This window comes from Aplysia californica, unplaced genomic scaffold, assembly GCF_000002075.1.
Source record: "Aplysia californica isolate F4 #8 unplaced genomic scaffold, AplCal3.0 scaffold00144, whole genome shotgun sequence".
Lineage (NCBI taxonomy): Eukaryota > Metazoa > Mollusca > Gastropoda > Aplysiida > Aplysiidae > Aplysia > Aplysia californica.
The window spans coordinates 1,151,779-1,166,557 of record NW_004797414.1 but is presented as its reverse complement, the minus strand read 5'-3'; the positions used below and the strand labels follow the sequence as shown (position 1 = coordinate 1,166,557).

The 14,779-nt window shown below is 40.2% G+C and overlaps 1 protein-coding gene across 1 annotated transcript; it reads right to left on the bottom strand.

The window, feature by feature from the left end:
• Positions 1–3,884: 3,884 nt before the first annotated feature.
• LOC101845917 (RING finger protein 141) lies at positions 3,885–12,588 on the bottom strand. The gene is made up of 6 exons (XM_005097002.3): positions 12,517–12,588; positions 10,669–10,860; positions 10,073–10,181; positions 8,219–8,409; positions 6,999–7,133; positions 3,885–4,367 (listed from the first exon to the last, which is right to left on the bottom strand). Exons 2-6 carry the CDS (start codon positions 10,815–10,817, stop codon positions 4,205–4,207), a joined length of 747 nt encoding a protein of 248 aa, XP_005097059.1. The 5' UTR covers positions 10,818–10,860; positions 12,517–12,588; the 3' UTR covers positions 3,885–4,204.
• Between the last annotated feature and the right edge of the window lie 2,191 nt (positions 12,589–14,779).

Genomic DNA, 14,779 nt, shown 5'->3' with positions numbered 1-14,779 from the left:
CCCAAGAAATATAATGCCCGCAATAGGAAATACAAACTTAAAATGGCCCTGTTACTTTCTCAGCACTGACTGACACTGAGCACGAAGTACGAGAGTCTGTCTATTGAACGTGGGTGTCTCCACCCAGAGAGATTGAACCATGGCACAGAGGTCCGCGGTCTTCTTGTGTGAAGCGACGACGGACGACGTCAGTTTGTTGTCGAACTTACGATCACGGAGATGACAATAGTGGGTTTATTATGATACACCAGACATAGTAGTTTATTTACGGGATACAAAGGAAACTAAGTCAGAGACTAGTTGCTACCTCAGGATAACAACGTTCTATCTGCTCCATACCTCGTTTTGAGAAATTTGACGTCAAAATTTTCGAGTTTCACAACATATCAAGCTTTTTCGAAAGCAATTCTTTAAATGTTTTGATAGCAACTCGCAAATATTCTTACAATTTTCGTAGAGCAGAAAGAGTATTTGGTTTCTGACCTCATGGTCTTAATAACTCAAAACGGATAAAAATGTCAGATAGACCTCTGTAGTTCTGAGGAAGCGAACTACAACACATCAGCTGGATCCACCCGTCCCACCATGTCTCCTGAGGAGCGCCCACCAACCACCCACTCACTCACTGCAACTTGACAACAGCTGAAAAAGACATACTTTGTTCGACGCGTCACCCAAAACAACAGCAATAATGATATTATTTTATTTATAACAACGCATGCATTCTCAGCGCTGGGAAAATACAAGGCGGAGGTGCTGACCGACTCCGGAGAAAAATTCTGACCTGCGCAGGCCCAGCCCAGACAACTTGCGCGGGGGCACAAAATGTACGGGTCAAATTGTGAGGCATTATGGTGGAATCAGGCGCTCGTCAGAATTATATTTAATGAAACAAAGAAAATGGCATTTTTCTTTCCGTTTGGCAATTTTTATCCAATTTTTATTTTTTGGCTCAACACCGTTTATGTCTACTCAAAAATACAAAAATACAAAAATACACAGCTCTGTGGATTTTACTGAAAAACGATGGTAAACGCACCAAAAAAATGTACATTTACAGTAAACAAGGACTCTCAAGCTTTGACAATCACGAAACTTTGGCGGTCATTTTCTTTCTAATTTTACCCCTGAAAGCAAGTGACCCCCACTTCCTTCGATCTGAAATATCTCGACTTCTATTAAAGCTAAATCAGTAATTTTTTCATTGAAAGCAAGACAAATGAAAAAGTTTTAAGATGATACCAACAATTTTCTGTAGTAAAAACTGGACGAGCGCCTGTTTCCATTACGCCGGGACACATCTTGTACTTGTACCAAGAAGTCGGGGGAAAAAATCAAGACAATTTTTGTAATCCATATTTCTGGATTTATCCAGAAAGCCGCCACCTTTGTACAGCAGCCTATCAAGACACTTTGTTCTCCAGCGACAAAGAACGTTCTCAAAGAATTTGTTTGCATGAAGAGAATCACAGTAGACGTCAGCTTTCACCGCGATCCGCCTTGAAATCAAGCGATACACGTTGCAAATATCACAATAATGCGCCAGTTCTCTGCAGATGGCAAATCACAGCTCATGATCAACATTATATCAAAGAACCAAAAATATCAATGCGGGAGAAAAATCATTCAATATAATCATTTCACCATAGACTATACACTCTTTTATACAGGATTTATCTGTGGTGGAATACAATAAGTTACACTCACAATCACTCATTTCATACCCTGTGTCATTCAAAATATCTTTTCTAAATCAACACCCATTCAAAAAACAGCACAAGTAGGTCCCGTTTGAAAAAAATAATTTTTTTTATATGAACGGGACCAACAGTTTTCTTGATTCAAAAAAGAAATAGAAATCAAATTCCCGTCTCCCGGTTCTTTTACTTTTGACAAATGGAGGAACAAGAGCAGTGCAGGTGACGTCCGAAGTTCCAACAAAAGCAATCGAGGTCGACACACTCTCCAACATCCTGTCTCTGTTTTCCTTTCTTAGAATTGACTCAGATACAGATATAGCAGCAAGGAAAGAAAGGACCAAAGTCTTCATTTAGTTTTAGTAGAGGTTTTACGGCACTCGCAACTGCATAAGGTCATATGAGCACCAGAAGATTAGAGGTGTTACAAGAGAGTAACAAACATAAAAAAGAACCAGGGGAGATAAGCATGACAGATGTTTGATAGGAAGGAAAGAAGAAGCATACCACACCAGAGCACCCGCCAACCACCCACGACCAAAGTCTAAAGTAACACGTTTCTCCAAGCTTACGAAATATAGCGGAGTCTGCTTAAACCGAAAACAGCCCAACAACGAAACCCCAAGTTTTTATTTTCTTCTTCTTCTATTCGAGTTTGAACAACCTCTCACAACCAAGAACAAAACTCAACCAAAGAAAACATGGCTGCCCGACAGGTGTCAGATATTTACCACTTGACTTTCAGTACCATAGACTCATGTAGTGAAAAACTCCCACGTACCACACACAAAGTTTAGAATGCTGAAGCCGTGCTAGAATTTTTATTGATTAAAAAAAAACCGTGACAGCTCAAGAAACACGCTTTCAAAATTCCTAGAGGTTCATCAGCCATTCAGCTATCATATAGAGTGACTTCAAACTGCAATACTTTGGAATGCCATCAAGGTTCCCCCACCAACCACCCACAGCTGTATTCCACAAAGTGACCAAACTACAATACTTTGGAATGCCATCAAGGTTCCCCCACCAACCACCCACAGCTGTATTCCACAAAGTTACCAAACTACAACACTTTGGAATGCCATCACCGTTCCCCGACTAGCCAACAACTCCGTGACCAAAAATAGCTGGAGTTTTCCTCAAAATCTCCCGAAAAAATTGGGAGAACGAGGGAAAAAGTTGGGAGTCTCCAAAACATCAGTAGATTGAAGGAACCGTTACAAACAGAAAGTAACCAAACAAATGTGCGCAGCAGACGCACGCAAAAGTAAAAAATGTGTATTTTTGCGCCATTTATGAGAAGTCGTGTAAACATTGCAAATAAACTAATGTTCCCAGCGCCATTTACGATAAACTGCATGTGTGAGGCATCATGGTGAGATCAGGCACTCGTCAAAATAATGAAATCCCAGAAATCAACATTTTCATGAGGGTTCTGCGATTTTTATCAAGTTTTTGTGTTTTGGCTCAATATCTTTTATATCCAGTTAAAAGTACACTTTTGTGTGGATTTCACAGACAGAAAAACATTGATTAAAGGCACAGAATATGTACATTTGCAGTTTTCAAATACAATCACGCTTTGTAAGTTACTGAACCTTGAGGGCCATTTTCTCGCTAGTTTTATCTCTGAAAACATAAAAAAGAAGAAGGGGAGATAAGAACGATAGATGTTTGATAGGAAAGAAGAAGCAAACCACACCAGAGCACCCGCCAACCACCCACAGTTAGGGTTTGGGTCAGGGTCAGGTCTCTTCTTTATTGTGTTAGTTGGGGTGGTCGCTCGTTACGAAAGTCCTACCCAGAAATCAGGCCACGCCCGTCTACTTCAATTTCAAGAATCTCCAATACTTTTCAAGACAGAAGAGTATTTTTTCCATCGGAACAAATAAAAAAAAGAAGCCAAATGAGCCAGCTGTCTGATAATACCAACAACTCCACAAGCCCCAAAAACTGACTAGTGCCTGAATCCACCATGTTGTGAAACATATGACCTAGGAAAACAAAATTCAAGGAAATAAAATTCAAGAATTTATACAAAACCGATCGAAGTTCTTCGATGCGCAAAAATAAAATGAGACAACTTCGCTGGTCTGTGTAGTTGTTGAGCTTTGTTCACAAATGTGTGTCCTTTTGTTGACAAACCAAATGTGTCATTGTGTTCACAAACTAATCGCGTCATTTTCTTCACAAACTTAACACGTAATTTTGTTCATACAAACTAAATGCATCATTCTGTTCACGAACCAAACGCGTCATTCTGTTCACAAACTAAACGCGTAATTTTGTTCACAAACTAAACGCATCATTCTGTTCACAAACTAAACGCGTAATTTAGTTCACACAAACTAAACATGTTGTTTTGTTCACAAAATAAACACGTTATTCAGTTCACAAACCAAATGTGTCATTTTGTTTCAGAAACTAAACGCATCATTTTGTCCACAAACTAAACGCGTTATTTTCTTCACAAACGCGCGTCATTTTGTTTTGTTGTGCTGTGTTCATCACGAGTGGGTGGAGCCCCGGGAGCGGTCGGCCAGCCCCACCAGGTAGCCCTTGAGCTCTCCCTCGTAGTCGCTGGTGTCCGTTTTGTCCGTCAGGATCCAGGTGTCGTCGTGGCCAGCCACTTTTGTCCGGCACAGCGGGCAGTTGCTGTGACGTTCATCTCTGGGATGGGTGGAGGGGGGAGGTTGGGGGGGGGGGGAGGGTGGAGGTGGTAAGGGGGAGGGGTGGAGGGTGGGGAGGTGGTAAAGGGGGAGGGGGTAGGTGGAGGGGGTAGTAAGGCGAGAGAAACAAAAGTCATTAGTGTGAGAAAAGATGGAAGTGAACGTAAATGAAGGATTGTAGGGGGAGGGGGAGAGAGAAACAGAAGTCCATGCAAGAAAAGATGAAGTGACCGTAAATGAAGGATTGTAGGGGAAAGGGGGGGGGGGGGGGCTGCAAGTGAAATTGGCAACAGCACAAAGTCTGCTTCGACTATCAAAGTCAAAGCACCCCAGAAATAGTTCACAAGAGAGTGACAAACATACAAAAGAAGTAGAGGAAAAACTGACAATAATATAAAGGATGAGGAAAGAAAAAAGAAGCAGTTCCCCCTACTATGTTGTTCCAGCACAGTATGAGCAAGACATTGAGAAATCAGCCCATTTACAATTCTACTGGGCATAATAAGATGTTAATATTCCCGGCCTTTGGGAATGGCCTAAAGACACTTCAGTCAGTAGCACTGCTGCGGGATGCCTTGATAGTCGAAGCAGACCTTGTGCTGTTGAAGCTAGAGAGGTTAGCAGAGTAAGTCTGATTCCCTGTAAAGACTTCTCTGTTGACATCCACCCCTTGGCGCTCATATGACCGTATGCAATTGCGAGCGCCGTAAAACCCTCTACTATAAAAAAAAAAAATAAAAAAAAATAGCACTGCTCTGTGGGAGGAAACTTCTTTTTGAACAATAATACAAATCAAAAACAGACAAAATTTAAAATAATTGCAAAACAAGACATACCACCACGCACAGCCCTGTCCCTGTGCATTTTACGCATAATTCTGCAACATTTGCATAATTTTGGATTCCCGTGATTTACAGTGGAGTCCACTTAAAACGTGTCCTGAAACAACGAGAAGTCTGTTATAAAGACACTATTCTAAAACCCTGTTTTTGTCCCTTCTTTATCTTTGTAAATAAAATACTGCTATAGCGCAATCTGACAGTCACGCGAGTCGGTTATGGCGGAATAATGCTGCTGCTGTGCACAGCACACAGACCAATCGCACATATTATAAAACAGTTGAGAAAGTTGTTTTGTGATCCAGCGAAACAAAGAATGGGAGAGCCCACATAAACCAACAATGAAAGCCGGAGTGAATGAGCGGGGAGAGTGCGGCATGCGCAGACTAGCAGAACGCATCGTGTAATAGGCCAGCCCAGTCTAGATTATCTAGGCATACCGCGCCTCTCACTTCTCTGGTGCGGGATGGAGAGGTCACAATGCTGTGATAGATGGAGTGAATGTGTGACGTGCGCAAGCAGACGCAAAGTACTACAGGGTGTGGTGGGTGGGGGACAACACAGCGGGCGAGTTAGCCTAGAGCCAGAGCCCCTTCTTTCGGATCGCAAATGCCGAACTGTCAACATTGCTAGTGCAAGAGAAAAAAACCTGATTCGATTTTTGATCAAGTAAGACCTAGAGATCATGTTTGAACAAAATCATCAAAAGGGGAAATACAAAAAGGAATAAACAGAACGCCAAACTCATAGATTAGGTCTACTTTACTATTTCCCTTGAATTTATTACTGGATCCCTTGTAACGAGAATCCTGCTATAACGGACATTTGGCACCGGTCCCCTCCCTCTCGTTACAACAGGATTCCACTGTAGCACGTTTTTGTTCTTTCATTTACCAGAAAACAATTATTTAAAGGCTCGCTATTTGACTAAAGGGAAGTAATCATCGTAATAAGTCTCATTTAAGTGACGAATTGGTTATTTCCCTTGTTAGAAGAATCTTGGTTAATAATAATGGTTATGGGTTAGGGATTTTGTTCCTTGAGCATGTTTTTTTTTGTTGTTGAAATTTTTCTTTCCTCTATAGATCTAGATATCTAGGTCTACAGCTGAAAGTTGCAGAGATTATATTTTTTGGTTGTTTTTTTTTTCTGACTGATGTGTATTGCTTTCTTTCCAAATACACAAAAAATTACTGATATTGATAAGTTCTGTTTTTAATTTTTCGGTACATAAAACATGAAAATTCTTGCTGTAAAAATGCAAACCATGTTGTGAAAGCCGTGACAGCAACTTCCATAATTTTACTTTTTTCCCTTCAATATTTGACTGACATCCAAGTGGCACAACTTTTCTCTGCCAGAATTGGTCTCATCAGCCACAGTAATACCTTTAGTAATTCTTCAAGTTCTTCTACTTCGGAGGAGCAATATTCTCCTCTGTGGGTGTATTGGCCATCGTCAGACATTGACGGACGCGCTAGTAGCATTATTATTGTTATTATTATCATCATTATTATTGTTATTATTATCACTATTATTGTTATTATTATTATCATCATTATTGTTATTATTATTATTATCATCATTATTGTTATTATTATTATTATCATCATTATTGTTATTATTATTATTATCATCATTATTGTTATTATTATTATTATTATCATCATTATTATTGTTATTATTATCATCATTATTGTTATTATTATTATTATTATCATCATTATTGTTATTATTATTATTATTATTATCATTTTTGTTATTATTATCATCATTATGTTGTATGAGCTTACCGTGTCCAGTTGTCGATGCAAATCTCGCAGAACTCGTGACAGCAGGAGAGCATGACGCAAGCCTTTCTGTCCATGCACACGCAGCATTCGTTCACCGGGTCCTCCTCCACCTCTGTGTGAGCCTGCTTCTTAGATCTGTCACAATAATAGATAGCATATGTGAGGCAGCGTGGTGAAATCAGGCACTCGTCAAAATAATGAAATCCGAGAAATTAGAAATTTTTGGCCAGTTCGGAAATTTTTCCGAATTTTTGTTTTTTGGCTCAACACCTTGTATGTCCATTCAAAAACATTTTTTGTGTGGATTTTATGGGAATAGGTTGATTAAAGGCTCAACAAATTCAAATTTACCGTCTCCAAAAACTCTTAAGCTATGGAAGTCCTCAAACTTGGGCAGCCATTTTCTTGATAATTTTACCTCCTGAAACCAAGGGACCCCCACCTTCAATCGCAAATATTTCAACTTCTAGTCAAGATATAAATGGACATTCTTTTTTCATTGAAAGCAAGCCAAATGAACAACCTTTAAGACGATACCAATAACTTCATATACCCAAAAACTGACGAAAGCGCCTGATTCCACTGCGTCAAGACCCATTTGAAGAGCACTGGGGGAAAATGACGGTAGTCACAAACTGGAAATTGTGAGGGTGCCAATTTTAAAAGCTTGTGGACTCGTATCTTCATATTTGTTTGATTGGTGGTTTACTGTTAAGTGTTGTTGAATGGGAAATCAAACAGCAATAATCAACCAACAGTTGAACAGAAATACAGTTATGACTCAACAAGTGTTCAAAATTGGTACCCTCTCGATTTTCAGTTTGTGACTACAGTCGTTTTTCATGTGTAGTCTTCATTTGTATAGCCCAAATCCCCGCTCAACAGCAAACTCTATGCGCTTCACAATCTATACTACTACCCCCAGCAGACCTGTGAGCATTCTGAAACAATCCATTTTCATTTGTTCACCTGTATGTCTTCCTTTACTGGACTCATCTAATAGCGATTCAGATCATGTTGAAGGGGTCAGTATTGGAATTCGTGCTTTATTGATGGGTAGCGCTAGATCTATAAAATCCAATATATAAAATCGTGGGCGCGGCAATCAGGGTCAAGTTGGAGGATGGAATACACCTCAAAATCTACATTGTGCAATTGGTGTAACTCCCAACCACATACATTTACAAAAACTACATTCAATTTCTAACATAACTACGTACTCTGGGAAGAAGGCTGATGCAGTCAGCTCCTCTCGGGCCGAAGTGCCGGGCGCGCTGTCTTCCTGTGCCGAGGGGTCAGCGGGAGCTCGGGACAGCATGGCCACTTGCTCGATGATCTCCTTGTAGGTCACCACAAACTGGCGGAGTGTCAGCAGCCTCGAGGACTCGATGACACTGGTGCTGGTGTTGATCTGGTGGTGATGAGAGAGTGAGAGAGAGTGTGTGAGAGAGTGAGAGGGTGAGTGAGAGACAGAGTGTGAGAGAGGGTGAGAGAGAGACAGAGAGAGAGTTTTAGTTTTAGTAAGTGTTTTACAGCACTTGCAACACAATAAGGTCATATATAAGTGCCGAAGATTAGAGGTGTTACAAGAGAGTAACAAACACAAAAAAGAAGGTGGGGAGATAAAGACGATAGACGTTTGATAGGAAAGAAGAAGCAAACCACACCAGAGCACCTGCCAACCACCCACCAAAGAAAGATGTACCTTTCAACATCACCAAAACACAGTTTAATGTTACGGTCAAGGCTTACAAATTTCTGGCTTTTCATCATTCCTGATAAGTACAACGCCAAAAAAACAATATTTTTTTTGTCTCTTTGTGTAAAAAAAAAGCCCCCAAATGGACATAGGTGGATAGCTCACGACACAAACACATTTTTTTGCCAGTTCCACCTCAGGCCACAAGTTGGATGTAAATCATTCCTAGGTTTTGGCTTTAAAAGAAGAAGAAGAAGAAAAAAAAAAGGAATGCTCCTTACCTTATGGCAATTGCTAAAAAAAATGGAAAATCTAAATAAAATGAACAAGTTCATCAAAACAGACATAAAAGTAAATGAGGAGTCCACTGAAAAAACAGGCATAGTCACAAGAAGGAAACTGTGAGGGTATCAATTTTAAAATCTTGTGGACTCATAACTTCACATTTGTTTGATTGGTGGTTTATTTTATATCATGTTTGTTGGAAGGAAAAATCTAACAACAATAATCAACCAACAGCTGAACAGAAATACAGTTATGAGTCAACAAGTGTTCAAATTTGATACCCGCACGATTTTCAGTTTGTGACAATACCCGTTTTTTTTAGTGGACTCCTCATATATATACAATAACACAGACTTCCATACAAAACATTTCACAACTTTTAGTCCTAGATATTGAGGAGTGTGGGAGGGAGTTACATAAATAGGTGGAGACTGGAAACTAGGCACCAATACCAAAATACCCCAAAATTTGAACAGAAAAGATGTTACCTGTCACTGAGAATTTAACACCTGTAATGGAATAGAAAGTCAGGCAGCTGTACAACAAAGAGTCTCGGATTGGAACACACTGTTGTGGACACTTGACCACTTTTTACCACAAGTATCGCGGGGTTCTCGTGAAGAGGAGCACGGGGATCTCGTGAGTGGTGGTTCACGGGAAAGATATAAGCAGGCACTCACGGCTTTTGGGGGGACAGTGGAACAGTTGGACGTTAGATTTAGAAAGGGACAGAGCCAAGGTCCACACACTTTGCAGGAAATCTACTATGCACTACACTTGTTGAAATAAAATCGGAAAGGACTCAGGTGAGAGTTACGCATTTGTTATTTTGAATTGTTGTTTAAAAAGTAGTTGTGCTGTGTTCCGCAACACATTCAGGGTAAAAGATCAAGGGGAAGACCGCATGGAACCTGGAGAAGAATCACAGAAACTGATGTACAGAAAAGTAGAAAGACATGGAATAACACCAAAAGGCTAGCCTAGGATAGAGAACAGGGGAAAGTGTTTGTCCGTGGCCTATAACCTGATGCAGGGTGAGAAAGGCATAGATGATGATGAATGAAACAGTCTTGTATAAATGGAAAATCACCTTTAAACATCGTATTCTTATAGTTCCCTTCCAAAGGAATGTGGTGTCGGTCCCTCTTTTAATGAGAAAGCGAAGCTGCTTGCCAGCCCTGTCTGTGAAACTGCGCGTTCTGTGGAAGACAAGAAGTAAAGCGGGATGGATATTATTTCAGGCCTATCCATTTGCCTTACTTTTGATGGAAAAAGTATCCCTTTATCTTTCGTAGAAGTCAAGATATTTGCGATTGAAGGATGTGGGGGGCCACCTGGTTTTAGAGGTAAAATTAGTGAGAAAATGGCAACCAAAGTTGTGTTATTTTCTTAGCATGAGAGTCCATGGAAACTGAAAATTTACTTCTTTAATGCCTTTTATCAATTTGATGTCTTTCAGTAAAATCCACACAGAAAAGTGTTTTTTTAATTTAATGGGCATGAAAGGTGTCGAGCCAAAAAAACAAAAATTCCAAAACCTGAAGGAAAATGCCAGTTTCTTCAATTTCATTATTTTGACGAGCGCCTGATTTCACCACGCTGCCTCACATATATATCACCAGTTTTACGCGTCACCGGTTTCTCAGAGACAAGGGCTCAAAAGGTCAAAGGAAATGTTGTACGTACACAGTATTGAGCTCCTCTATACAGTCCACAACCTCGGCATGCGACACCGTGGCTAGACTCTTGACGATGTTGAAGTTTGCAGCAAACTGGCCCTGTAGCTGTCTGAGATCCCCATCAGCTGTAGACACTGAACTCGTAGCTTGACCCATTTTACATTCCACCACTATGATGATTGCGTAGTGCGGCTCATTGCTGAAAAAAGAATGTTTAGTTTTAGTCAGAGTTTTACAACACTTGCAACACAATAAGGTCATATAAGTGCCGAAGATTAGGTGTAACAAAAGAGTAACAAACACAAAAATAAAGGAGGAGAGATCAGGTCAGGACGATTGATGTTCGGTAGGAAAGAAGGAGCAAACAACACCAGAGCACCCACCAACCACCCACAAAAAAAGAATACAAACACATAACTATAAATCAGTACAGACCTCACAAGTCTAAAGTCCGGTCTGAATTTGTGAGCTACAACTCTGAATCTGAACTATGTACTTTTCCTGAATCTGCTAATCTTGCTGTAAAATGAAAATGGTCAAAATCATATGATCTATGGCCTCCTATCTAATTTTAAAAAGCAAGTGGCTATTCTCCGGCGTCACTTCTTCACAGTTTTCCACCTCCCATACACAAACACTCATCGGGGTCGGCATTTCTTCAGAGTGCGATTCATAATAGGTGGAAACGCAGCCATTATAGTACTCAAGAAAGCTCCAGGGACGGAAGAAGGAGGAATTTCTGTGTCAGAGGTGACAGCACCAGAAGCGCCAACAACCCTCAGTCACAATCAGAAGTACAGGAAGGCGCATCCGGCACTGAACTCACGCAGTTGCAACAATAATGGCCATAACGTGCCAACAGGGGAGAAGAAAAGCTGTGGAGAAGCGACATGTGCAACTATACTGGACGCCGGAGAATAGCCCTTGTGACGCACAATGACTTAAGTTTATACATATAACTCTTAAGTCATGCTGATTCCAAAATCAATTGCCAAAGACAAATTTATTGAAACAAAAAATTTGTAAATAATAAGTCTCCCAAGTAAGCGCTACTAGAATCTAGCAGGCAGGAATCATCAAGACTATCAGTCACATACACAATACAACAAGACCAAGAAACAAAAGGTATACCATACAATCACAACAACCTATTCTTGGTGTGCACAAGGCAAGAACGCTAAATCTACAACTAGGACTACTAGGATGTGTAGTCGATTACTCATTTACCATCATCACATCAGTGTCACTCAGTCAGCTGACAACAACAATCTATTGATTATAATCAAAATCTCCACCTTTTCAAACTCAAGGGTATGAAGTATCACATAGAAAAATAGTGATCATGTCGATAAATCCCCATTATAATTTACAGAAATGGCTAAACTACATTTCATCTAAATCTATAGGCCTAATTACCTAATAAATCACATGATCTGTTGTGAGAGTACAGTGACAAAAACCAGTGTGATGAAGATGAAGAACAGCAATTATCGAATCCGGACAACATAACACAGGATGACCAGGTTTTGGCCCCAATGACTGCTTAAGGCCTACTACCCTACTATCCTACCCCAGACCAGTATTAAGTTACAATTCACATTAAAATTTCATTACACTTGGGGCCAAGAGGAGATTGCCAAATCTTCTTCGTCTTCGTTCATCATTCGTGTTCATCTTTGACTTTACTGACTTCTTGGTTGTTTTGTTTTGGTAGCTTGCTAAATACAACAATAATTCTAAAGGAACTCTAATTAGTCTAATCCTGTTTACACACTGTCAACGTGAATGGAATTTTCTACCTTTGCAGTGCTTATTTAGATTTAGTGGTATAGGATTCACATTTCGCATGATGTACCTGTTGCCCGTGTTCCAAAATAAGTTTCTCCGTTCTGAGAACTGTGAAAGTGAGAAATGTAAACACCGGAAGTTGACCACAGCTGTTAGTATTAAAAAGTAAAACTTTTATTTACACAATATTACAGTTCAAACTTTAGAGAGGCCTCGCAATAATTGCGTGTGAAAACTGAGAGCATAATCACGAAGATTGAATCCAATCAAGAGAGTCATGCACGAATATCTTTGTTTTTAATGTGCGCCTAACTACTCTGGAAAGTGACACTTAAGTCAAAATCAAAATTAATTAACCCACCCAGGCATTCGTAACGGCTTGTCAGTGGTTTACATGTAAGGGTGTACGTGTTATCACGATATAAACAATTATGGAACAATTATACCACCAATTTCTAGGCATCAACTGATAAAATAAACAAACAAAACAAATACAAAATCATGACCAAAAACAAAAGAAAATACAAAAAACAAAAAACAAAAAACAAAACAACAACAACAATAACAACAACAACAACAACAACAACCCCCCCCCTTAAATTTCCGGGCCCGCTAAAAACAAAGCAAAACAAAAACAAAGACACGAAGATCAGTGTCATGAAAAGACACAACAGTCAGGTAATCTTTTCTTTTCTCCAATATTTGTCATCTGTGTCTTGTCTAATGTCAATACCATCATTTAACAAAATGTCACTTTGCGGTGACTCATATATTAGCTATGTAGCCTTTCTTTTCGTCGCTTTTGTACTTCACTCACGTTCTTAATTAAACCCGCGAACGTGACAAAGTTCATTCAGGTAACATGTTTCCATCAACAAAGATGAAATTAATGCACTTGAAGCACAGATATGTCTGCCTTTCATAGAAACAACAATCTTTGAAATTAGAGCAGAGCTGTTGAAGTTATAAGAACAGCACAGAATCCAGCATACACAGTCACACACAGGCAAATAACAAATCTGTGAAACTGTGTATGCTGGATTCTTTGCTGTTCTAATTACTTCAACAGCTCTCCACTAATTTCAAAGAATCAGATGGAAGTGACTATTATAAATATCGCAACAACCGTTCATCCGACTGTGATGAAATTTATACACATAAAAAACAAATATGTCACTGGTGCATGTACTAAGACTTGATGAGATTCACAGTCAACTTTGGAAGTTAAAACTGAATTAAGTGCAGCACACACAGATTAAATTCGATGAAATTCAGAACATTTTGCACACACTGTAACATTGGCAAATATCGTCGCATTGAGATGGGTTTTCGCTGACTGAGAGGGGGAATCTTTCTCTTTTCTTATTGTGTGGCATAATTCATGGTTAGAGTGAGGATACTGCCGATAATTAGAGTAAAAAATGTGGATTACGTCATGACCTGCCCGCCTGTAGCTGATGCACAACGGAGCGGCCAGTGACCCCCGCGTAACCCGGCACGGAGAGGTTCCGACGATGATTTCATGACCTCCACATGTCGCTGGCCTGGGAAACTAATACACCCCCCACCCCCCGCGGGCGGTCAGTGACTGAAGTGTCTCCACGCCATTCCCAAAGGAGGGACATTTCTCGTTCTAGTGCACAGTAGAATTGTAAATAGGCTGATCCAACAACGTCATGCTCATAACAGTGCCTGAACTACAACAAGGAACTGCTGCGTTTTCTTTCCCAATCCTTACTATCGTCATTTTCCTCTACTTCTTTTGTAATTTGTCACTCTCTTAATTTTAGACCCGCTATTTCCGGGGTGCCTTGATAGTCGAAGCAGACTTTGTGCTGTTGAGGCAAGAGAGGTGAGCAGAGTAAGCCTGATTCCCTGTAAGGACTTCTCAGTTGACATCCACCCCTTGGCGCTCATATGACCTTATGCAGTTTCGAGCGCCGTAAAACTTTACTAAAACAAACAAACAGCTCTAATTAATGGGGTACCAGCAGGGACCTTAACCCTATCCGTACGTCATGTTTTACTGTCGTATCAATACGACGTGGAGAACACTGTGCCACCACTTAACCCTATCCGTACGTCGTGTTTTACTGTCGTATCAATACGACGTGGAGAACACTGTGTCACCAGTTTTAACCCTATCCATACGTCGTGTTTTACTATCGTATCCGTACGACGTGGGGAACTCTGTGCCATCACTTAACCCTATCCGTACGCCCTGGGGTCATTTTGTACCCCCGGGGTTGTATTCTTCACATTTTAGAATACTTCTAGAGCTAAGCTCTCTTTGAAACTTTCAGTATTAATCCTTTGGTATAAGGTGATTT

Bases quoted from the DNA above. Each gene is read 5' to 3' on its own strand.
- LOC101845917 (XM_005097002.3), bottom strand. From the start codon at position 10,817: ATGGGTCAAGCTACGAGTTCAGTGTCTACAGCTGATGGGGATCTCAGA. The intron at 7,134-8,218 runs GTACGTAGTTAT...TTATTGTGACAG, and splicing joins GCATCAGCCTTCTTCCCAGA to ATCTAAGAAGCAGGCTCACA. The intron at 4,368-6,998 runs GTAAGCTCATAC...CACCCATCCCAG, and splicing joins TGCATCGACAACTGGACACG to AGATGAACGTCACAGCAACT.